This window comes from Balaenoptera ricei, chromosome 7, assembly GCF_028023285.1.
Source record: "Balaenoptera ricei isolate mBalRic1 chromosome 7, mBalRic1.hap2, whole genome shotgun sequence".
Taxonomy (NCBI): Eukaryota; Metazoa; Chordata; class Mammalia; order Artiodactyla; family Balaenopteridae; genus Balaenoptera; species Balaenoptera ricei.
The window spans coordinates 113,441,643-113,467,976 of record NC_082645.1 but is presented as its reverse complement, the minus strand read 5'-3'; the positions used below and the strand labels follow the sequence as shown (position 1 = coordinate 113,467,976).

Below are 26,334 nucleotides of genomic sequence, written 5' to 3'. Positions count from 1 at the left end.
CTCGCGGGCTCTAGAGCGTAGGCTCAGTAGTTGTGGTACATGGGCTTAGTTGCGCTGAGGCATGTGGGATCTTCCCGGACCAGGGCTCGAACCCGTGTCCCCTGCACTGGCAGGAGGATTCGTAACCACTGGGCCACCAGGGAAGCCCAGTTCTGTCCATACTTTGATACTCAAATCCTCTGACAAACTCAAACATCTTATCACATAACAAATTATAAATAAAACCACTCAAGACTGCACGTGTCTCAAGGGGCAAGGATTGAGACTGTGTCTTCCGTACTTTTTCCCATAAATTAGTAGCACAGTGCTAGGTACTAAAGATAAAATAATTTTTATTACTTAAAAAAAGACAAAGGCAGCCAAACTAAATATATATTTACAGACTTGACCAACAAGTATTTCCTACTAGGTTCAAGGCCTAAGGGTTAATCACTGGGAAAAATATCAGGCACTTCCTTGTTCCCCTCCTCACTTAAGTTTTTAACTCAAAAAAGAGAGAGTTAACAAGTACCTCTGAGTTACTTCAAAAGGGCTAACTAACTGAGTGTCTTTTAATTTTATGTGCTTTTAAGTTCCCAGCAGGGAGACCACATAAAGGGCTAGGGAAGGCCTACTTTAAAAAGTAAAACACTGGAACAGGTAACTAAGTTCTGATTTGTTGTTTCAATAAAATTTCTTGGCTTGTAGCTAACAGTCATCTTACCAACTTACTATGTGTACAACCTTCCAGAGAGCAGGAATTGTGCAAGGGCATATGCACAAGTCACTGCCATATTATCCAACCATAAAGTGCACATATGAATTCTTTTTTTTTTAAACATACTGGCTATTAACTACTGTTTATTGAATATTTTGTGCAACCTCAATATTAAATCGTATTAATAAATCAAAATGCTTTCAAGAATATGTGTCTTTTTTCTAATCTATCTTCCCTAGAAGAGGAAAAAATATAGCACTATACGTATATAGGCAGAAACACTGTTCTAAGCACATGGGTTTGGTCCTTCGCAGTGGGAATTTGGTGAGGACATAAACCTCATGGTAGTCCCTTGGTAGAGTTATGAATTTATATTTTCATCAGGTAAGTGACACAGGATTAACATAATGACGCAGGAATTAAGAGTATTCCCTCTGTTTAATTCCCTTGTACTCCCTACCAACAGACTCCAAATAATCTGAGCAGCATCCTGAATTTTGAAGTGCTTGTTGAACGTCTTTAACTAAATAGTCCACAAATACCTCAGTCAATACACAGAATTCTGTACAGAAAGAGGAATAAAGGCACCCCTCCCCTAAACTGCTTCTCTTTCCACCGTGACTATTCATCTATACACCAAGAAAACTCACATTTTCAATCATTCTATTCTCTCATTTCCCACATCTAATCTGCCCAATCAAGTGAAACTGTTAAATCTTGTTTCTGTCTGCACTGCTTGTTTTAGGCCCTGATCATCTCTCACTTGAAATAATACAGTGATTCCTTAAATGATCTCTCTGCCTCCTCTCCCTTTCGTTTTCAACATGCTGTGGTAGAGAGAACGTGGGCTTGGAATTTGAAAAACCTGGATTCCAATTCTAGTGCAGCCATTTATTAATAGAATGGCAATCACTAAGTCTCTCTGAGCCTTAACTGCTTCATGCATAAAATGATATCTGCTCCACCTTATTTACACTGGGGAGTTAGTGGTGTGGTAGAGTAGAATACTATACTATAATTACTAAAATCTAAATGCATAACCAGAAATTGCCTTTGGGTCAGAACCAGGAATTTGGTTACTAGTATGCTGTAGTTTGGGCTCTTATTTTTTAAGAAAGGTAAGGCAACTCATACCCAAAAGTTCATTCAAAACAATGTAAAACAAGCTGGGTATTAAACCTAGAAAGCTGGTTATATTCAGGGTTCTGACCTCCAGATTTCCTCACCAACTTTTAGGGAGCTAATGGCACAGAGAACACTTTACTTACCTTGCCCCTCAGCTGCAGCAAGGACAGGATATTCCAGGGAAAAGTGACTCACAAAGAGCTTATCCTAAACGTATCTTAAAACTTCATTTATTTTATGATCTCCCACTTGTTAAAAGTATTATACTTAGAATAGGGCATTAACAATTTCATGAGGTTTAGAAAAAAGTTTTGCCTGCGAACATAAATACAGAGCTTTGCCTGGGAGCCTAACGCAGAGAGCTTTACCTAGTTGATTACCATAAAAGACTGAGATAGGTTGTGAGGGCTATAAACTCAAAAGCACATAAAAAATTCTTTTATGTTTCTCAGTCTAATAATAGTTCCAACTGTGACACCTTCTTCAGAAAATTTGTTAAGACAAGGAACGACAAATTCTTTAATTAGCTTAGACATTCAACCTCTTCAAGAGTACAATAAAATCATAATATTCTAGGTTTATTTTAATTTTTCAACAGGCAGCTCTAAAAGGACAAAAGAATTTTTCTAAGCAATGATCGCAATGCAAATATTCACTGAAAGCTAAATTTACATTAATCTTTATCCAAATACATACATACATGTTGGTATATATATATAATTTTTAAAACTAAGCTAATAAATGATAAAATTATATCATCACCATTTTGAAACTGGTAATGAATTAATGGACAACAGCATCATTATCAAAGACACTAACATCATGAAAAGAGAAACAACTAGACCTTACACCTTATGTGCACTGCCAGCCCCTTCTTAATAAAAAAGAAGGAGGAGGAGGAGGGGGAGGAGGGGGAGGAGAAGGAGGAGAAGGAGGAGAAGGAGAAGAAGGAGAAGAAGGAGAAGAAGGAGAAGAAGAGAAAGAGTGAAAAATTGAACCTGAATGTGACCAAGCCTCTAGATCTAACTATCAATTTACAGGAAATATAGAAGACCAAAAAACACATTATATTACACACAGGGATGCAACTGAGAGAGAGGGGGGCAAGGCAAGGGAAGGAGAAAGAACGTGCAAATTAATAGAAAATACACTAACTCTTTAATAACAATTCATAAGGCTTTTTTTCAGTTATTTTAAATAATTCTGACTCTCCTTGAATGTTAGCTTTTCTATGTAAACATTTATGTCTTTAAGATAATGTCACAAAATAATTCCTGTAGTTTGTTTTAATGGCTTTGGATCAGCATTTAAAACTAAGTATTTAAATGACTAATCCCTGATCAGCAATAAAAGTTCATCTCTATGTCTCTGTGAACATATTTAGAAAAATAAATGTCTAGAAATGTTCAAGTCACAGGAAAAATAGTGGATTTTGTTATATTGGCTGGGGATAGTTAGAGAGCAAGGAATTCAACACTTTGATTAGCACAAAATGTGTTACCTATGACTTAGCTTTTCCTCATATTTACATTTTGATATGTTAAATTTAAAAGTATATTTACTCAGACAATTACAAATTTGCTAGCTGCATTTGTTCTCAACAATGGAGCTACATGTTGTGGGAATTCTAGCAACATTTCTTGCTCTCTTTATTTCTTGGCTAGTTTATAAAAATTTAAAAAGTGAATACCATTAAAAGAGGGGAGATATTAAACATTTTGAATTTTGTTTTCATAACAACATACATAAAATATTATCACAAAAATAACTGAAAAAGAAGAAAACAGTTTCATTTCCCAAACACACTTCTGTCCCATGAAACTCTGTATCCTAAGCTAGTGCTATTTGTAGTTTTTTACTACAGTTCTTACGGTAGTTTTTTTTACCATCAATTTAGTATTTACTGAATTATCTATCTACTACATGTAAAGTACCACCAGGAAAACAAAACCACACAGATCTTGCCCCAAACCTTACAAATTTAGTCCGATCTTTAATATTTCTTTTTTAACATATTATTGGACTTCAGAAAACTAAAAATAATTATAGTTTCAGACAAGCTTTTGGTATGTTTCCAAACAGATTAATTTCTTTCAGGTGCTGCCAAAATGGAGTGAAAATATCTCAAATAGGTAAGAAGAAAGTAGATTGAAAAGATTTATATAAAGAAATTGCTACTTCACCATAATAAGAAACATGGCTCTTAAAAATCTCAGATTGCATTCCTGAACCTAGAGAAATGTGCAACATTCAGAAAGTTACAGCATTATCAGCATGTTTCCCCCTGCCCTCCAAATCATCAAACTAAGAAATGAAAAATTCTCTAGAGGGGCTCAACAGCAGAATTGAGCAGGCAGAAAAAAGAATCAAATAAGGTTAACTGATAATATTAAGTTAGGTTAATTGAGAATTGAAGTTAGGTTAGTTGAGATTATCCAATCTGAGGAGCAGAAAAAGAATGAAGCAAAATGAACAGAGCCTAAGAGACCTGTGGGCAACACAAAACATACCAACATACGCATAATGGGAGTCCCAATGGGAGAAGAGAAAGAGAAGGCTGAAAGAACTCTTGAAGAAATAATGGCCAAAAACTTCCCAAATTTTGATGAGAGACTAGAAACTTAACAAACTCCAAGCAGGATAAACTCAAAGAGAACAGTGAACAAAAAAGACAAACACTACATTCTAGTAGGAGAAAGACAATAAACAATAAATGATAAAGTAAGTAAAAAGGTGAAGTTCTAAGGAGAACCAAAAAAGTAAATCAAGGTAAGGCGTATTGGAAGAGCCAAGAGAAGGGGGCATTTTGCAGTATTCATTAGAGTAGTCAAGGCAGGCTTCAATGATAAGGTGATACTTAAGCAAAGAAAAGAAGGCAGTGAAGAAGTGAGCCAAGTGGCTGCCCAGAGAAGGAGTATATTAGGTAGAGGAAACAGCTCATGCAAGGGCCCTGTGGAGGAATGATGCCCAGCATGTTTGAGGAGTGGCAAAGAGGTCAATAGTTCGAGTGTAGTGAAGAGGCGAAGAGTAGTTGAAAACAGGGCCAGATTATAGGAAACTTGGTTTTTACTATGAGTGAAGTGAAGGGCAATCAGGATTCTAAGCAAAGGAATGATATGATCTGACTTGTTTAAAAATGGTTAATTTTGGCTGCTCTACTGAGACCAGAGGGCAAAGGTAGAAGAAAGAGGAATGCGTTAAGAGGCTATCTCACAAATCTGGTTAAGATATAACTGTGACTTGGTGGTAGTCATGAACATGGGGGAAAATGTTTGAAATTTGGTACATATATTGAAGGTAGAATAAACAAGATTTCCTGATGGTAAGACGTGAAAAAAAAGAGACTGGAAGAATGCAACTGCCTTTAACTGAGATAAAGAAACCAATAGATAGAACAGATTTGGAGGGAAAGAGCAAAAGTTCAATTTTGGACATTTTGAGTTTGAGATGTTTTTAGACATCTAAGGGAAATACTGAGTAGGTAATTGAATGTAACAGTCTGGAGTTTGAAGGAAAGGTCTAGGCTAGCGATACAAATTTGGGAGTTTTAGTATATAGGTAGTATTCAAAGCCTTAAGTGTGTCTGAGATCACCAAGTGTGAGGGGAGAGGAGGTCCAGAAATGAGCCCCAGAGGAGCCCCAATATTAAAGAGGCTGAGATGAAAGAGAACAAGTAAAGGAGACTACAAAGGAGTAGTAATGAGGTAGGAGAAAATCCAACAGTGTGGTCTAGTGGAAGCCAAGCAAAGAAACTATTTTAAGGAAGGCGAAGGGGAAATGATCAACTGGGTCAAATGCTGCTGTGAAGTCGGCAGAGCAGGTTACATCACCTCCTTTTTACAAATGTAGAAATTAAAGCTCAGAGAAATTGGTTTGTCTGAGGTCTCCTAGCCCTTAAGTATGCTGCTTGTCTCATCTCATGACCACAAGATCACAGTCATTGGGCTGGAAATAGAGTTTTAGGAGTTTTTTTCAACAAGTCAATGGGAAACCATAAGAGTGAATGCAAGGAGAAAATGAAGAGGGAGAAAAGTTAACAGGATAGGAACCTTGGAAAATCTACATATTAAGAGGGTAGAATAAGACTTAGAAAAGATTCTGTAAGAAAGACAAAGAACCCAGGATAGGGTGTCTTTGAAGTAAAAAAAAGATACAAGTTTTAAAGAGAAATGCTCAGTCAATAGTGATGAATATTGCACAAAATCAACAATTGGTGTTAATTAGTGACTTTCTAAGAGTTATTTTAATAGAATGTTGGGGATAAAAATCTGATTACAAGGGTTATATATTGGGTGGGTAGTAAGAAGGAAAAAGGATAGGCAATTTCTCTAAAGAAGTCAAATGATGAAGGAAAGAGACTTAAGGGACAAAGAAAGGTTTTATTTTTCATTAACTGTAAACCTGAGCATGTCTGCAAGAAAGAAGTTAAAGCTGAGGAAATGAATATTTAAGGCATGGATTCTATGTGTGAAAAAGAAAATACTTTATTCAGCAAGATTGCAAAGAATTACCATAAAGAGTTGGGACTAAGGATTTAAGTAGAAGTTAGTTATGGTAAAGAGGAATGACAACATGATCCCAAATGATAGGATGGATGAAAAGAAAGACATTTTAAGAAGTTGAAAGGTGACAGAGCTTTCAGATTGGTCTAAGTCTTTCATTAAAATAAGATGTAAGGGACTTCCCTGGTGGCGCAGTGGTTAAGAATCTGCCTGCCAATGCAGGGGACATGGGTTCAAGCCCTGGTCTGGGAAGATCCCACATGCCTTGGACCAACTAAGCCCACGTGCCACAACTACTGAAGCCTGAGTGCCACAACTACTGAAGTCCGAGCACCTAGAGCCCGTGCTCCACAACAAGAGAAGCCACCGTAATGAGAAGCCTGCGCACCACAAGGAAGCGTAGCCCCCACTCGCCGCAACTAGAAAAAGCCCGCACGTAGCAACCAAGACCCAACACAGCCAAAAATAAATAAATAAATAAATAATAATAAGAGGTAAATTCAGTCATCAGGGAAGAATGAGCGAAGTTTTAGCTCTTTCACTGATCTCATCAAAGAGAGTGAACAAGAAAGGAATTAAAAAAAAAAAAAAAGCCAAGAAATATTTGAGCTGCACCGAGGGCCCTGTTGAAGTGAGTTAGTCTTAGCTGCACCATATCTATATTATAATTATCAGTATATGCGTTTGCACCCCTCATAAAATTATAAATTATATTGATATAAAGGCAGAAAATGTTTATCTTGTTCATCACTGTATCTCCACAAGCTAACGGAACTCAATGAATACTTCGCAAATGAATGAATATGTAATGGACACAATCCACATATTGTCAAAAATTCCTTAGTGTGTTAGTGTTTGAAAGATACTATGACTGAGAGATAAAAAATATCTTTGACTGACATTTAAGTTGTCTTCCTAAACCTATAAAAGATACTAGACTGCCCCTTTAAGTAGAAGACAGAATCTGTTCAATAAATTAAAAGGCATCAGGGATAAAAGAAAGTATTTTAGAAAAAAAGGCACCAATTAGGTGTTTTGTTTATGGTCAGATTAGAGTTTGAGTCTGACCTTTAAGCTACTTTAGTAAGAATTAATTTATCTGGAGTTCTTGGTAAATGAGATATTCTACACAAATAAAGTTTCCAGATATTTGAAATCTCATTCTACCATTTAGAATCATACTTTTATATTTTTTGTCATTTTGGATGAAAATTTTAAAAAAATGCACTTCATGTATTCTTGTTATCCAAAACAGAGCTGAATAAAGATGATTTAACCTTTATTAAATATATGGTAGTCAACACTATGATATCAATTATTATACCACTGAGTTGCGGAGGGCTGAGTTATGAGAGCTGCAAGTCTCTATTCTGAGCAGACCTACACGCCTACACTTTTTAATTCCTGTTTTTTCAGTTGGCCCTGTTTGCTATTACCAAAGTGCTTGTCCACCTCTTAATTTGTTACTCTACTCTGGAGAAGGAGGGAAACGTGTTTGTTAAAACTGTCTCAAATATTAAAACAACAGCAACAAAAAAAACCGTCTCAAGAGTGAATTTATCAATGGATATTCTTTTGTACTATTTAGATTTACCACCATGTGCAAATGTTTGTTTTCATTAAAGATGGGGGAGAGAAGTTTTTGTGAGTGTGTTTAGAGCAAAAAAATTTGGAGTGGGGACTTATAGACAGCCTTCTGCCTAATGTACGTGAAGTTTTACAGCACAGGTTTAGTTATTTGCCAACTGAGAGATTCATCTACCCTTTTATTATTATTATTTTGTTTTCTCTCTGATTATCAGCTATGCTTCTAATGACTCAAGGTTGCCAAATAAGTAGCTGTTCTAACTAGTTATGTCCTTTAGCCATTAAACTAATTAAAAATACAAAAATAAAATAAAAACATTCCAAGAACCAATTTTAACTACTTTTAGTTAAGGTTTAAAAAAAAAAGGGAGGGACTTCCCTGGTGGTCCAGTGGTTAAGAATCCGCTTTCATATGCAGGGGACGCAGGTTCGATCCCTGGCAGGGGAACTAAGATCCCACATGCCGTGGGGAAACTAAGCCCATGCGCCTCAACTACTGAGCATGCGAGCCACAACTAGAGAGCCCGCGTGCTCTGGAGCCTGCGTGCCACAACGAAAAGATCCCACATGCTGCAACCAAGATCCCGCGTGCTGCAACTAAGACCCTATGCAGCCAAAAATAAAATAAATAAATAAATATTAAAAAAAAAAGAAAGTGAGTGAATGTGGGTGAGAAGGTTCAGTATTGGCACAGTATTATAAAATAATAATGTTTCGTATTTTTATAATATACTCATTGAATATTTTAATAAATTTATCTGTAAACACAGATCAATGAAGGTTTCTTTCATACAAGTCTTTTCATTAAATATAATGATGCTATTTTCAATCTGACATTACTTGTTTTGCAGATACCTATCTGCCTGCATGAGCATAGGGGTCAAACTGTGGTTCAGAATAAAGCAGTATTTTAAGATATTTTCATAGTCTTGAAGAGAAATTCTGGCACATTAAAATCCATCTGATTGTTCTTGAGGATTATTTTATTCGTTTTCATCCAAAATTCTTAGTAAATATTTTTTCTAAAATATTGAATTTTGAGTTAAAATAAAACAGCAAATATTGAATAAAATCTGAAGCGCTCAGTAGAACTGAAATGAACAAAATATTTTCCAGTAACTTTCACACAAGGTAAGGAATATAAATTTGAAACAGGGCATAAATGCTGTTGCCAATGTAGAAGTAATTAAATAATTTAAAAATATGAGCAATCTATGATGATCTTTATTTATTTTTTACCACACGGCATGCGGGAATCTTAGTTCCCTGACCAGGGATCGAACATGCGCCCCCCCCTGCATTGGAAGCGCAGAGTCTTAGCCACTGGACCGCCAGGGAAGTCCCCTATGATGATCTTTTAAAAGGAAACCTTGAGAATGCTGAAGTCCTAGTACTAAGCTAGTCTTACAGTTCAAGGAAAACTCAGATAGAATAGCTGATAAGACTTTTACACTAATTTTCTGAAATAAGGCAGAAATATATTTTCATTACATATCACATACTTTCCCCAATATATCTGTGAAAAAAAAAAAAAAACTGCCAATGAACCAACTCCCAAATCCAGAGGCCACCTTTTTAAAAGCAAGCAATGAAAAAGTCTCTTCTAAAACTTATGTAAGCACGTAGAATTCAAACCTTTCTGTGTTCTTCTATATAAGGTTGTAACCAGAGCAAATTAATTGTGTTCCACAACAAAGGCATAAAAGCTGGATAAGAATCTTGTTTCACCGGTAGAAATTAGAGCTCTGGAAATCACTCTAAGGTTCACTGGGCAGAACCGTCACAGAATTAAAGCTCTAGTATCTCTAGATTGTATCTTATTCTTTCTCAAATGGGAAAAACAGCCTAGGGTTAATCTAAAACAAAACTACGTTAAGCTAAAATGACAGAGTTTATTACAGTCCCCCCAATATTAAAGAGAGCTCTTAAGAATATAACTTGAATAAGGGTCATGAACTGGTTCAACATACTTAACTAGTGATTTTATGAATTATAATGAATGCTGCTACTCTGTAAAAATGAATGTATCAAAGATGAAATAACCTCCTTGGCACGCTTACAGCTATACAACACATTTGTTTCATTGCTTTCAAGCACCAGCGCTGGAGGCTCAGAATAAGTCAATGGGAGGAGGACTTCAGTCACAGCAGCAAGCAGGTCTACTGAGCAGATAAGATGACATGCTTGGGAGAGTAAAGAGCAAGCAAGAGGTAAGTATTTAACAAATAAATATAGAGTTGATCTAAAGAGTTTTCTTTTTTTCTTTCTTCACAAACTCTGCTACCATAATCTTTTATTTCTATTCAGTGGTTAAAAAAACCAAAATGAAAAATTTACAAATGTTAAAGGGGAGATTTTTAATGTGGGATTTGTAGATTTTATGAATAAATGATTTAATCTTCCTCTCAGCTTCCCCTCCTTCCCTCGGAAACTGGGAAGGTTAAGAAAAAAATTACTACTTAAAACCAAAAAAGAACTGGTTCAAATTTGGCATAAAGCAATAAACATAAAGTGATAAATTTGGAAAATATTTGTTGCAGAAGCATGCTTTCTTTGAAAGATGAAATAAGTAAAAGCAATTATCTGGATTCTAGTAATACTTATTTTCTCCCCTTCTTTCAAACTAAAGGAGTTCTAAAATGTTTTACAAAAATGGCATTTATATCAGTATTAAAATAAACCTGCTCAGACAAAACCCAATTACAAATAAGGATTCCTAGCTGGTAAATCATTTATTTATACGTTAGGGGGGCTTGGAGTGTTTCTAGGTAGATGGCCAGTGTGTATGAAAAGTTCTATTCAGAACTATTTGGTGCTCTGATGTTTCTAATCTTCTGCACATATTCTAAAGTAAAGGTAAAAAGACATCCAAGGGTCAGAAACACCTAGGTTTTTATTATACCACTGAAAAAATTAATATATCTCGTTTCATTAATTGGAGCATACCAGGCATACGTTTATGAGAACTGGCTGCATTGTCACAAATGCACAAGAGACCCATTGAGAAGGGAGGGGCTACTAATAAATTCAACTGTTTTTTTAAACTGGGTTTTGAAAATAAAGAAATAAAATAATGCAGTTGGCATATTTTATATCTAGGGGGAACTCTCTGGCATTCAAATTCAAACTCGACTCCACCACTACAAGAAAAAAAAAAAGGGAGAGAGAGAAACCAAAAATATAGTCTTTTTTTCACAGCTATCAGTTTCTTTCACTAAGCCTTCTGAAACCTGAACCTCTGCAGAATACTAAACACTCGGGCCTTACCTACAGACATGGACAAATGTATGTATGCTCTCATTTTATAGAACTTGAAATTCTTTTTTTAAGGAAGGAGTCAACTTTGGCCTTGAGTTTTTGGCATGGGTACAAAGGCTTAAAAACGCAGATGACCAACTTAGCTACTGACCATGCTGACCACTGTCTAGAATTGGATCAAATTAAAGAAAAACAACGAATGGCTCTCTCTTATAGAATATTCGAACAACGCACAATTCCTGAGCACATTTTGCAGAGCTCATTTGACCACTTAATCTCTTCTAACTGGTCTGGATTACAGACAGAATCGATACCAGACGAAATGAAACAGATTGTTGAGGAACAGGGAAATAAGCTGCGCTGGGCAGCTCTTCTGATACTCATGGTGATAATACCCACAATTGGTGGAAACATCCTTGTTATTCTGGCTGTTGCACTGGAGAAAAAGTTACAGTATGCTACCAATTATTTCCTAATGTCCCTGGCAGTGGCTGATTTGCTGGTTGGATTGTTTGTGATGCCGATTGCCCTCTTGACAATAATGTTTGGTAAGTATTTCACTTTGTTCCTGCCATCAAACCACCGAACTATGGTATACTATTAGAGAAATGGATACTCATTTAATCTTTAAATATGGACTTGGACTATTTAAAGGTACAGTGAGTAAACAGTCCCTCATTTTTCATCATTTTCTATGGTTGATAATCAGTTTTAAAGAGCAAAAAATAATTTCTTAGAAACAATTCCATTCCCTCCTCAGCCACCTAACAAAATCATTTAAAAAGTCATCCAAGTTAGCAATACTCATATATTCTGCATACATTACCTAAAAATTATTGTGAAGAACAGACCTATACTTTACCCCATTACTAGTACTTTTTTTTTTCTTGATAAAGCAATATCTAGGACACTGCTGTGACAGTTAATGTGCTGGGTTAATTATTAATAATAAGGTCTTTGAATCACTAAATTCCAATATAAATCTCTAAACCCCAATTTAAACTGGAATTGTTCTAAAAAGTCTTGTTATATATCTTTATAGTTTGTGTACTTAAGACTTAAACACAAGTCTTACACTAAACACAAGTCTTACACATGTGTCTTGTTAACAAAAAACTATGTTTGGTTGCTGAAGGAATGGTCTGGCTCAGAGCATCTCAAGAGATGATCCATCTGTTTAATTTTTATGATTTCTGACCATTTGTGTCCTTGATATATGTTAGAAGAATCAGACCTCTAAGTTACTAAAATAAGGGATCAAAACCTGAGTTATTACAAGAATTTAAAATATAATTAGAACTGAAATCTTAGTTATAATATCAATAAAAAAGATAACGATATTAAAATGATATAAGTAGTTTCCTATTCATGCATATCATCTCTAGTTAGAGAATTTGGGTAAACACAAATAATTCTGATGATGAATTATGAGGGCTCTGAAGAATCAGCATTAAGAGAATATTTAACTTATTTAATGCTTGACATTAATTGATATTCCATTCATTAACTGCTTAAGAAAAATGATTATTTGTAGCAGACAGGGCTTCTTGGAATTGCTTATATGGTGAAGATAAAAGTATTTCAGGTTATAGAAGTAAAATTTATTAACTAGAATATATATGAGAAGGTGAAGAAAAACTGCCATTCAAACTATTGTATTCAGGTTTAAATGTTACATTTTTATAAGTAAGTACAGAAAGATATCTAAAATTAAGTACTTGATCCCCCATATATAATCAGATGGTGACGGGCTAAAACTTCCCATTCTAAATCAGCACTTACCCAGGCTTTAAATTCTGTGGCAGGACATGCAGTAATGAATAAGGTTTTCTGCTTTAAAGACTCTCTAATCATTAATATTGCCTGTCTATACCCCTCCCTTTTACAAATTTGCAACCTTTTGAATAATCTAGTGCTACACATAACCATGGAAAATAATTAAGAAATCTTACTCTAAAGGAGAACCTAAACAATCTTAATTCTGAATAAAGTTTAAAAGAAATAAATGAGGATTATGCTGGAACATTTATGCATATATGGTAAAGACTGTATAGGCATTGATTCAAACTCTTATCTCCATGCACACAATAGTTTAATGTGTCAAATCACTCTTTAAATTGTGCTTTGCTAGGTGTACAAAAAATGTTAAAATGCTCGTCTCATACTACCACAGAATTTAATTGATGTTATGTTGAATAAATGAGATTGAAGTGAATTTTAACTTTAAAATCCATGAGTCCGTCAAACATCTATTAGTCTTTGCAAAATACTGTGGTAGATACTTAAATCAACAGCTAAACAGTTAAGGAATCTTAAAAGGCAAAGTTTCATGGCATTAAAGTAAGCTGACAAACAAAACACAAAAGCAGACAACAGTGATCATCCCATGTATTCCACAGGAAAACAGTAGGTATATAGCAGCTGAAAACTAAGTTTATATTTAAATATTTGGGGCCCAAGATATTCTTAGCTATAAGAGTCAGCAGAAAATCCAACATATTTTAACATAAAATATGTAGAATGTCTTCCTATCTATGTCTGAAATAATTATTACATTTTTAACCTCATTTCCTTCTTTCAAATGTAAATTTTTAATTACAAAATAAACTCTTTCATAGACTGAAACACTTCTACTATCAGTAATTAAGCTATATAGAAAGGTTAGCAGATTTTTAAAAATAAACTAACCTGGGAACTTAACCACTATTTAAAATGTTACTGCATTAATTCATTATTGAAAACATTATTCTACTTCTATGAGAAAATGTATGAGAAAATGCATGTTGCCCTCTAAAAAGCTTCAAAAGGATGCATTCATAAATTGGGAACTGCACATATTATAAATGGGGACCTGACTTCAAATACTAAGATTTTTTGATAGCCTTTCATGTGTTAACAAATACTAAAACTTTCTAAATTAATGCATTTATAAGAATTTCTGTAATCTTAAAATGCAGGAGTAGATTTTGTGTATTTTTCTCTCATTATAGGGATAATCTTCAGAACTTCTGAAGTCTGTACAAACAAAAGTGTCCCCGGCTCTGTAAACATAAACAAACTAATTACCACTATGAATGACATAAGTTATTTTAGTTATCTCAGAGAAATTCAATGAAAGTAACACTGAAACTTTATATTCTAATAAAATGTAGTTTTTTTAAAAAAAGGAGAGCACTGAAAATTTTAAAGTGGCTTTTACACTGAGAAGCATTTTATTCAACCAATAATTTGTATAATATTTGATTATATATTATTTGAATTTCTATTTTTCCAAGATTATTATGACTGGCAGGCATAACATGGTCTTTCAAATAAATTGTGCTACATCAACTTTTCTGTCACTTCTTCCTCCTTGGGAGCATTGGACTTAACCTTTACTTTCCAGTTTTTTACTGTCTTGTCTATAATTCTTAAAAATCATGATCACAAATTAGTAGCTTATAACATAAGGTTTGAAGTTGCCTAGGTTAGAAATACTTGAGTAGGACGCAAAGGAAAACAGAACATCATATGCCAATATAAAAAAGACAGATTATTCACAGTTTAAGAACGTCTCTGAACTTTGCCTTCTCTCATGAAATAAATGATTAAAAATGTAAAGGGAGAAAATACAGTATTTGGTCATTCATTGGTCATTACTGGCTTATTTACAAGTTTTAATCCATGTCTCACGATCTGTAAGTCGAAACAGTATCTGTGGTACAGTTGAAAGAGGGTATATAAAATGGCTGGAAGATGGGGGTTTGAAGCAAGATACCCTAGGCTTTGAATCCTGGTTCTCTTGTATTGGCTTAGGCAAGTCACTCAACAACATATCAGAGTTCAATCACCTTGTCTGTAAAATGGTTATGCTACATCTTCCATTGCCAATATCTTGTGAAATTGTCAAGTAGGTCCCAGCATGTTTTAGGCACTAATAATTGGCAACTATCAGTACAACATGCAAAGGGTTTATATACTTAAATATAAGATTTAGTTTGGATGTGAGTTTCACCAGAGATGAGATAAATGTATAGCAGTAAAAGAAAAAGAATCAGTTATTCGTTTATGCAGTGAAATGCTGCTCTACCTAATTCTTAAATGAGGGAGCAAAGCAATTAAAGGCACCTCTTTTTGGAAGGTGGAAATTTTAAAAAACCAAGGAAAAATTTTCATAAGTATTAAATCACTCAAAACGCTTAAAACACTATATTAGACATCTAACCCCAGGATACCTCATATGCTTAAATGTAATGAAAAAACAAGAATAACGAAAACAAAGCAGAAGCTCCGTAACAAAAATTTAAGCACTGATCTAGGTCTGTCTTTTCCAGAAGATAAATATAGAAACATAAGAATTTCTGAGATTAAAAAAAACGTGTACTTGAAAACTATGTCCTTTTCGGACATTAGAGCCATTTAGGATTTGTCCTGCTCCAATACATTCATGAACTATTTACCTCAATGAACATAGTCCTCTTGGAATGGCTTTAAAAATAGTCTTTAAATCCTCAAAAGGGAAATCTTTTATGTGCCAGATTCAGAGATTAATGTCAATTACTTTCCAAACTAATGACATAACTCAGCTTTCCAAACTAAAAACTTACCCAAAGGATAAGCAGGTTTCAGATGAAAATTAGTTTACCTCATCAAGAAATGGAGTTTATGGTTTAAAAATTCAGGTTATTATACCAGTTAGAAAGAAAGCCAAACAAACAAACAACCCAAAACAAAAAAACAAAAAACAAACAAAAAGGCATGGCAATGTTTGGCAATGCACATCGGTTACTTATGCTTCTTTGCCACATATATAACATAGTTAAAATTCAACTTTAGTAAAAGGCATACTTTCATGACAGATTTAATTAAAAGTTGAACAGTTAACCATGTTCTCATGCCCTTTTTTTGAAGTACAGTTTTAAGTTTAATTGGATGCACGCACTCTTGCTACAGCAGGCAGGAAGACAAACATACCAGGTTTTTATACTGATGATATGGCTCATTGTTTCTAAGTGGGAGTGTTTTAATGGTTGGGCTAGTTGGCTAGTTTCTGTCAAACAATAATAGTAATAAGAACTAACATTTATTGAGTGCTTTCTCTATGCCAGATATTGTTTTAAACACTTTACATGTATTATTGCATTTAATCCTCAAAGCAACTCTATAAAACCAGTATTATTATTATCATCCCCATTTTACAAGGGAGGACATAGGAATAAGTAAGTGGCAGAGATAAAATTTGAACCTAGGAGAACTGATTCTAGAATCCACACTCTTAACCTCTGTTACTCTGCTTTCTCAAATGAAATGAGAAATCATATCAACCAAAACTATAATATTTGGCAAAGACAACATTTATATCTTAAATAACTCGATCTAACAGGAGGACCATAGAATTTTCTCTAGGGACAAGGCAGAACCCAATATTTTTTTAAGGTTATATTTCATATTAAATGATACAGAATACGTGGGTCTTAACCAATACTTGCATGAATCCTTGAAATGATTGCCAGACATCTTTTCTGAGGAAGATATTAGACATAGGTCTAAAAAGTTACTGAACCTTCCTTGGGAGACAAATAGCAACGTATGTAACTGAACGGCAATTCTACCACCCCTTATGTATGATGGTACTTACAGCATACAAGTCTTCATTTTAAACAAGATATTTGTGCTACTAATATTTTTAGATAAATAACGAACTGTCCATGATCCAAGACTCATCTAAGACTTTTTTGCTCCTATAATTATCAATTTGTAATTACTTTAGGCACTCAAAGAAATGCCATTATTCAAACCTTATTGGAAGTAAATTCCTCTTTGAGTTTAATGAAGTGGATAGGGCAATGAGGTGGGAAATGGGATGTGTTTTTCAGAGAAATTTTGTGTGCTTTCTTTTTGTGGGACAACAAATACTATATAATTTAAATGTCTTCCCCTTTCTGTATTAGCTTTTATTAAAAAAAGTCTAATTTAGAGCCCCAGCAGTAATTAATTTAGTTTAAGTGTCTGATAACTTATTTCCCTTAGATTCTTTCTTTTTATGTTCCATTTAAAATAATACATTACATTCTTATGGAAATAAGTTAGACATAATACATTATAACAAATAAATGAAATTATAAATCCTTAAAACAAATTAAAACTCCTAATAAAAATAACATATAAGTTTTTGAATAGCTAACCTATCTCACCATACCAAGTTAACCTTTTTCAGTTACTCCGAATAGTAAAAAACTTTTCTGACCTTGAGCCTATCAAATTAATACTATTTAGAATGAAAATATCTCGACTAGAGAAAGTCCTTTTATAAACTGAGAATGTCTAGAAATGTTTTTAACTTGTATAAATTATTGTATTACGTGATTTCTACTTAGGCAATTATTTTAGCTTTGTATAAAAGATTTCTATTTAATGCAGTCATCTGTTACTTTTATATTAGTTTCATAAAAACAGTCTATTCACTAGTATTTCATGAAACTTGGAATCATAAAGGTTAATCAAAAAGATCCATCACTCAATTCTAAACCTCAGTCTCTTTCTTTAAGAAATTGCTCTATCACGTTTCAACATCTCTACTGTTATCAATTAAGAAAGCACTCAAGTAATAAAATTTTAATGATCTGCATTAATTTTAATATCCACTATCCACTTTCTGTTCCAAAATTGGAGTTTATAAAATAAATTCATTATGTTGGAAAAGGAGGCTAACAAGGTTTCACAGGCTTAACTAAAACCAGCACTGAAGAGCTTTCCCTCTTAGCTCACAACTAGAAGTATGTGGGTCAGGCAGTTCAGTTCCAAAGACATGTACTTTTCATATGAGAATGCTATTGTGGCTTCCTACTCATGGCTACTAGATTTATGACTAGAATTTTCCAGACCTTAATTAAAAAAAATATAATCCATAATTAGAATAGTTAAATAGGCAAGTTCAAATTTATTAGCAACCCACTTTAAAAGATGATGGAGAGCATGCATTTAAAAAAAGGAAGCCTAAGATATAAGACATTAATTATCTGCCTTTTAAAATCCTTAACTATGATTAACATCTCTGGTCGTAGCTCTAGGCTTGACTATTTTTCTACTTCCTACTCAGTTCTAAATCTGAACTTCAGGATAGTTTAAGATGAAGCCCCACTTCAAGTAGCTTCCACTGCAAAACTATCTGTCATATATGATTCTTTCCACTCTAGACCATAAGTTTGCTTAAGCTCAGGTCAAAGAGTACATTGTTGCCTTTGTTCAAGGTCCTTTTACACTAGTTAACAGGAAAACTGAACACTATGGCTAAGAGGGAGAAAGTCTGATTAGATTCATTCTAAACACAAGTTTCTCTGCCATACTTTATTTCTTTGTTTATTTTGAGCAGTCTTCCATAAGTTCGTTTCCATGAGGAATTCTGAGTGCCTATCCTACGCCAGCAAACTCAATACACAACCTTTTCAAGAAAGCAGTGCTTCTCAAACACTAATCTGCATACAGATCACCTGGTATTTCCTTCAACTGCAGTACGATTCAGTACCTAAGGGATGAGGCCCAAGAGCCTGCAGTTCTAACTAGTTCCTAGGTGATGCTGATCCTTGCTGATCTGACGAGCACACCTTGAGTAGCAAGGTCCCAAAGAACACTTTCAATTAACATTTAAATTTTGATAAATAAATGCTCCCTCTCATATTCAAAGACTTAATTGTACCAGAATTTACTCATCTGCAAAATCAATGATATAATCTCTAAGGTCTCTTCCAGCTCAATGACTATAATTTATCATCTCTGTCCCTTATTCCCACCCCCAATTCAGTGAAGTAGGAAGAGTCTGATTAAAGTAACTTACTTAGAAGTATGAATTACTCCTTCCACCTAATGCTTTAAATCTTTTTTAAAGAATCTGCTGAACATGGAACCAAGTACCAAGGAATCATTTATCCTTTTTCAATAAAAAATTCATACTAATTTTGTTTTAAAAAGAAATATTTTAATATTCCTATTAAGAATGCCACATACCAACTCTGGAAACAGAAGGCACCAAAAGGTGCGTTTGTCAGCCTTGCTACCTACCTTTTTTTGTGAAGTATCCACATATTTTTCACTGAGATCCTACTTGAGTCTTGAAAAAGACATATTCAAGTCTATTTAAAACCTCTTTCCCTAAATTATGGTCTTTTTTTGGTCTGGGATACTAACCTTTCTCCACTCCCCCCAGGCTTCCTGAATTTAAACAGTTTACAACTAAAGGGTCTCTTGGTGCTCTGAAATCCTGAGATAGTTATCTTGGTTCCCCCTTCAATTATCTCAATCATTTTATACCTGTCAAAGTCAGATATACTCGCAAAAACCAGGAAAAGAAAAGTAGTTCACATGTCAGTGGACATACAATTAAACCATAAAAAGGGTTTATATAATCTCATATGTATGACATTTGTTCTATACAGGAGGAATTTGCTTTTATAGCAAGTTCTAAAATCTGTGTGTGTTTGTAAAATGGATTCTAACTGAAATACTCTAGGACAAACGCTATAATAAATTTTAGTTGTTTTAAGACTGCAAAATTTAGTAGTGCGTATATGTATAATGCATAGTGTATCACATTCATACACGTATGAATACTCATCTAAGTAAATTTATGGGAAAACTATCATACCCCAAACCTGAAATTTTTTAAAAAGTTAATATTTCTAAAGTGTTTCAGACTGTATGAGGTATAGAATAAATGCTTTTTAAATAAGAATTTGTTAAATAAAGTACTATGCTTAATAATGAGATTTTCTTTTTAAACCAAAGTCTGTACTGCTTATTACATCTCCTTGCTTGGAGTGAAGGATGGACTATATTGGAAGGGTAACAACCCACTTTTCTTTGGAATAATCTGAAGCCATTCCTTTTGCAAACTTTATTTAAGAACTATTTCTGTCAAAAGGAAAACTCAAGTCATTCCACTTAATTATTTCACCAAATTAGAGTTTGCTATAAACAAGGATCATACTGCTAGTTAATGCTAGAAGTGAGCCAAAATCCCAGGCCTCACTGAGACTGCCATGCTAATATTCTTTTTGCCACATTATATTGCTTCCTCTATTTGGTAAATGTTTTTTTTTAAAAAAAAAATACAATAGCAGCTTAAAAATAAATTTTATCTGAATAGTAAGGTTAAGTTCCAGTTGCAACACTGTATACATTTTTAAAAGATCACAAAAGGAATACACAAAAGAGCAAAGGTCAAAATAATGCTAAAAATGCTAAACTGATTTAGGAAAAGAGCTGTAATTATTTTACAAAACAGAAAATGTATTTAAAGGGTACCATCTACAGAAATGTATTTAATATTACTGACTCCATTATCTGAAGTCAAACATTACCTTGCAGCTTAAGTCATAAAATTTCAGATGAATACAGAAAAAGGTTAAAAAATATGTATCACTTAAAAAAGAAACTGCAGATTAAAGGTTGCCATTTTGAGACTATGTTTTTTTGTTTTTCTTTCTTTCAGAGGCTATGTGGCCCCTCCCACTCGTTCTATGCCCTGCCTGGTTATTTCTTGACGTTCTTTTTTCTACTGCATCCATCATGCATCTTTGCGCCATTTCAGTGGATCGTTACATAGCCATCAAAAAGCCAATCCAGGCCAATCAATATAACTCACCAGCTACAGCATTCATCAAGATTACAGTGGTGTGGTTAATTTCAATAGGTATGTGGGGAATGTCAGGGTGTGTGGTGGTGTATATAGCCTTTGGTTCCATTGGGCTAGGAGATTACCAGGCCTGGTAGACACTGTTACACCAATACAAGCTCCTCATAACATTACATTCATCATATAGCTTCTAAAGCACACTATCAGCAAAAAGTGTGAAAAAGCAGAAAAGTTCAAGGCTTGATTTTGACATGCAGGAAGACTAAATCTGAAAACAGTTTTCATATTTGTCAACCGATCATTAAGGTCTGGGTAGCATGCAGAATCTTGAAATTTTATTAAAGTAACAACAATTAAAAAAAAAAATGAAATGCATCTTAAATCACATCTAAGAAGATAAATAGGAAAAGAGGAAACAAAAACAAAAACAAAAAGAAACCAAACTTTTTGTATGCAGGTATCAAAGTTCATATATTCACCTTGGAAACCAATATGTACGCAGACTAAAGGCATTACTGTCTGTTTAAGTGTTTTGAACATGCTTAATTACAAGTTTTAAGAGAGATACAAATGATGTTCAGAAATAATTTTGGGGAGAAATCATATTTCTTCTAAACTGTTTTATGCCCCTGTGCCCATGTTTAATACTCAAAGATAGCTGCTCTATTAGAGTATCTTAGCATGAAGTACAGCATAAATGATAACTCAAATCTTTTAAGTACGTTAGTATCAGAAAAACAAACAGATTCACAACGGTTACTATGATCATTAACAGTTTGCCAGCAGATTCACTTTCTCCTAATAAGGAAAAATTCAAAGAGGAAAAAAAATCAAGAGAGACCTGAAAATGCTAAAAGGAAGAAAGAAAAAGATGTAACTTCTCTCCCTAATCAGAAAAAAGAATGCTGGGGGAAAAAAACAAGAAAGCAAGACATTGAAAATGACCTTTATATTCCTGGAATAAAGATACGAAGGCCAACCCTCTTTTGAAAAGTTTGGAGGTAAAAGTAAGGACTGTTACTAGTCTGGCTTGGGAAGAAATTAGGGTCAAGGAGAACTCTATTCAGAATGGAGATACCTGCAAGCAGAGAGAAAAGGCTAGCTTTGGGGACAGAGGCTGATCGATAGAAGAGGCCCCTAAAAAAGAAGCTACGGAAAGGGCATGGATGGGTGACAACTGCCAAAATTTAGAGTGGAGAGAAGGAAAACTAAAGTAGCTCATGTCAAACAACCCACACCTTTTTGGTAAGCTCAGTGTGATAAGGGAGAAGGAAAGGGAAACAGTGTGTGTTGGGGTAGGGTGGAGGCGGGGGGTGGGCGGGGGGAGAGAATAGGGCAAAGGTAGAGGGAAAATAGGAGAAATGGCTCCTTAAGAGAATTAAAGCATTGAAACTGAAATTTAATCAAGCCAATAAACAGCCTGTTGGTACCTCAATCAAGGCTGGATAATCAAATTTATAGAGTACCTATGATATGTTAGGTACTAAGAATACAAAGATAAATAAGAAAAAGAATCTTTGCATTCAGGAAGATGGACTAATACTAAGTGATAAGTATACAGGAAGAAAAGAATAAAAAGATGACCCCAAATTTACAGCTTAGAAGAATCTTACAAATCTACTTTTTCCTTTTACAGATGAGAAAAGAAACCTAGAGGTTTTAAACAGTTGGCTTAAAGACTTAACAGCTTTTTAGCACAAAGGCCAAGATCAATGCCATTTTCATTTCATCACACTTTGTGTTGTAGAACCGATGACAATTCAGTGACTTTGTAAAAGAAAAGGCAAATAATGAGGTTAGTTTAGTTTTTAAATTCTGCAAAGTGCTAAAAAAAAAAGAGCTCACTTTCTTCTTCTGGATTTACAGTTATCCTAGGTAACATCTGACAACAGTAAGGCGAAAGGAGAATAAGAGGGTAAGGTATAAAAAATACTAGTGAAAACTTAAATGTCATTGACCAACAAGCTGGTTGGGAAGGTAACCTGAGCCTTGATGGGAGTTAATGGAATGTGAAAAAAGAGAAGGACGGATGCACTAGATGTCAAGATAACTGTAAAGAGAAGTAATGAAGAGTAGCAGGACAAGAAAGGGAAATATCAGAGTTCATGATTTTAGATATGGGCCAGTTTTTTTTTTTTAATTTATTTATTTTTGGCTGTGTTGGGTCTTTGTTGCTGCGCACGGGCTTTCTCTAGTTGCGGCGAGCGGGGGCTGCTCTTCGTTGTGGTGTGCGGACTTCTCATGCGGTGGCTTCTCTTGTTGCGGAGCATCTAGGCACACGAGCTTCAGTAGTTGTGGCATGCGGGCTCAGTAGTTGTGGCTCATGGGCTATAGAGCACAGGCTCAGTAGTTGTGGTGCACGGGCTTAGTTGCTTCACGGCATGTGGGATCTTCCTGGATCAGGGCTCGAACCCGTGTCCCCCGCACTAGCAGGCAGATTCTTAACCACTGTGCCACTAGGGAAGTCCCTATGGGGTAGTTTTAAGTGGACTTATGGATCGATGGCTTCAGGAGTGCATTGGAGTTGAAGAGTTCAAGAAATATAAAATTAGGTGTTAGAAGAGTAATAAATGGGATGGAGTCATGGAAGATGATAGCAAGGTTAACAGTGGATAGGAAACTATAGCAAGGGGCTGAAACCATTAAGGAAGACAGACATATATCCTGGAGGTTGGTAGATGATCTGGATGGAGAATAGAGTGGTATAAGTAGCTTAAATAGACTTTAAAAGGGAAGTGCTTTGGGGTGGGGAAAGAACAGTGTAATGATTACCTGGAAGTAACAGGGTAGAGGAGGGGCCAGCCAAGTTTTTCTATAAAGGGCAAGACAGTAAATAGTTTGGTCTTACAGATGCTATATGGTTCTGTCAGAACTACTCAACTCTGCAGCAGTAGAACAAAAGCAGCCATATATAATACATTAACAAATGGGTATGGCTGTGTTCCAATAAAGTTTTATTTACAAAAACAGAAGGCAGGCCAGATTTGGCCCTTGGGCTATAGTTTGCTGACCCCTAGTGTAGAAAAGAAAGTATACAGAATCCTCTTTCTGGTGTTATACCTGAGGAAAAGTAGAAAAATCAGTGGCCTCCATTAGAAAGGGTTTGAGGAATATATTCTTGTCAAGGTCTCTTTGCTACCATAAAAAGGCTATGCAGATGACAGGAGTACTTTTAGATTCATAAAAGTGAATTCTTTCATGATACTTCCTAGAGGTGTCTAAAGATCAATTAATTCAGACTTATTTTAAAGTATTTGCTGTTTCAAAGGGAAAGGATTAGGGTTAACCCTTGTGTTGTCTTGCTAATAACCTACTTCACTAATAAGCAAGGTCATATTTAAATACCTACTTCACGGTATTTAAAGTATAATAAAATTAGCATGAGGTACATTTCTTTCATTTTTATTAGAGGAACCTTCAATCTTGAAAATAAATTTCATGGCTTCCCTGGTGGCGCAGTGGTTAAGAATCCACCTGTCAATACAGGGGACACGGGTTCGAGCCCTGGTCCGGGAAGATCCCACATGCCACGGAGCAACTAAGCCCGTGCGCCACAACTACTGAGCCTGCGCTCTAGAACCCGCAAGCCACAACTACTGGGCCCACGTGCTACAACTACTGAAGCTCGCGTGCTTAGAGCCCATGCTCTGCAACAAGAGAAACCACCGCAATGAGAAGCCTGCGCACCACAATGAAGAATAGCCCCTGCTCACTGCAACTAGAGAAAGCCCGCGTGCAGCAAGAAAGACCCAACACAGCCAAAAATAAATACATAAATAAATTTTTTAAAAAAAGCAAGTAAATTTCATGATCCACTCGCTCTCAAATTTTTAAGTAGCATTTGAAAAAATACAATGAACCCTTAGTTTTCCCTAAGAAGTCAGAAAGAAAAGGTTAAAAGACATTCACAAATATCAAAAGATAAAACTGTCTGTTAAATGAAACTGTGTAACCTCAAAGATTATAAAATAGGTATCTACTCAGAATTAAGATATTGCATGAATGTATTCTTAAGTCTCTTTAGCTCATCTACACTGGATATTAAGATAAAAGCAGCTTCTCTTCTGAATTCTTTTCCTTAATTTGGGATAGATCAACAAACAAAAATAGATAATGAGAAATGGAGAATAAATGAAGACATTCTCTACTATTTCATGTATACACTATGGTTTTAGGGAAGCTTTAATTATAAAACTGAAACCAATCTCTTTAAAAACAGCAGGTTTGCTTACTTAGGTTCTATTTGTCAAATCTTCCATTGATTTATTTCTTGACAGATTCTGCATTGTGGGTACCAGGAATTATAATACACTAATAGGGTAAAGTCAGTAAGATAAACTTTAAAAGGACCTAATCTAAGAGTCAAAGGTCATAAAGTAACTCAGTTTATCTTGTTTCTTCTTCCTTAGGCATTGCCGTTCCAGTCCCTATTAAAGGTATAGACACTGATGTGGGTAACCCCAACAACATCACTTGTGGGCTGACAAAGGATCGTTTTGGCAATTTCATGCTCTTTGGCTCACTGGCGTCCTTCTTTACACCTCTGGCGATCATGATTGTCACCTACTTTCTCACTATCCACGCTTTACAGAAGAAAGCTTACTTGGTCAAAAACAAGCCACCTCAACGCCTAATGTGGTTGACTGTGTCCACAGTTTTCCAAAGGGATGAAACACCTTGCTCATCACCAGAAAAAGTGGCAATGCTGGATGGTTCTCACAAGGACAAAACCCTGCCCAATGCAAGTGATGACATACTTATGCGAAGAACGTCCACAGTAGGAAAAAAGTCAGTGCAGACCATTTCCAATGAACAAAGAGCCTCAAAGGTTCTAGGGATTGTGTTTTTCCTCTTTTTGCTTATGTGGTGCCCCTTTTTTATTACAAATATAACTTTAGCTTTATGTGATTCCTGCAACCAGACTACTCTCAAAATGCTCCTGGAGATATTTGTGTGGATAGGCTATGTTTCCTCAGGGGTGAATCCTCTGGTCTACACCCTCTTCAACAAGACATTTCGGGATGCATTTGGCCGGTACATCACCTGCAATTACCGGGCCACAAAATCAGTAAAAAAACTCAGAAAATGCTCCGGTAATGTGTACTTCCAGAATCCAATGGCAGAGAACTCTAAATTTTTTATGAAACATAGAATGCGAAATGGCATTAATCCTGCCATGTACCAGAGCCCAATGAGGCTCCGAAGTTCAACCATTCAGTCTTCATCAATCATTTTACTAGATACACTTCTCACCGAAAATGAAGGTGACAAAACTGAAGAGCAAATCAGTTATGTATAGAGTAATGGCACAGCTTTTATGTAACTAATATAATGATGAGTAAGATAAAGAAGATATAAATATACCAAGAATTACATAAAGAAGAACTTTATATCATGTATCAAAAATCATCTCTTTAAATTAAGAATTATGTATTAAGATTATCCAATTTTCTTTATTTGGGCAAAATTATTCTAACAAAAAAAATCATTTTTGTATAGTTGCAAATTAAAACAATCCAGCACACTAGTTAAATGTTAAGATAGTCAAATGAAAT

At 35.0% G+C, this 26,334-nt stretch overlaps 2 protein-coding genes across 5 annotated transcripts in view; one reads left to right on the top strand and one right to left on the bottom strand.

Annotated features, from left to right (window-relative positions):
* PSMD1 (proteasome 26S subunit, non-ATPase 1) overlaps positions 1-26,334 on the bottom strand; it is a 103,658-nt gene that overhangs the window by 43,579 nt on the left and 33,745 nt on the right. The gene's annotated exons all lie outside the window — the stretch shown is intronic.
* On the top strand, positions 9,954-26,236 carry HTR2B (5-hydroxytryptamine receptor 2B). Of its 3 annotated transcripts, none has more exons than XM_059927466.1 (4): positions 9,954-10,121; positions 11,658-11,717; positions 20,636-20,836; positions 25,189-26,236. In XM_059927466.1, the coding sequence occupies exons 2-4, from the start codon at positions 11,687-11,689 to the stop codon at positions 26,076-26,078; spliced, it is 1,122 nt and encodes a 373-aa protein (XP_059783449.1). In that variant the 5' UTR covers positions 9,954-10,121; positions 11,658-11,686; the 3' UTR covers positions 26,079-26,236. The 3 variants fall into 3 exon arrangements, with proteins under 3 accessions (XP_059783449.1, XP_059783448.1, XP_059783447.1); XM_059927465.1 differs by having other exon boundaries at positions 11,471-11,717; XM_059927464.1 differs by having other exon boundaries at positions 11,242-11,717.

Coding starts and splice junctions, on each gene's coding strand:
- HTR2B (XM_059927464.1), top strand. CDS start 11,300: ATGACCAACTTAGCTACTGACCATGCTGACCACTGTCTAGAATTGGAT. Junction 11,718..20,635: donor CCTCTTGACAATAATGTTTG/GTAAGTATTTCA, acceptor TCTTTCTTTCAG/AGGCTATGTGGCCCCTCCCA. Junction 20,837..25,188: donor GGTGTGGTTAATTTCAATAG/GTATGTGGGGAA, acceptor CTTCTTCCTTAG/GCATTGCCGTTCCAGTCCCT.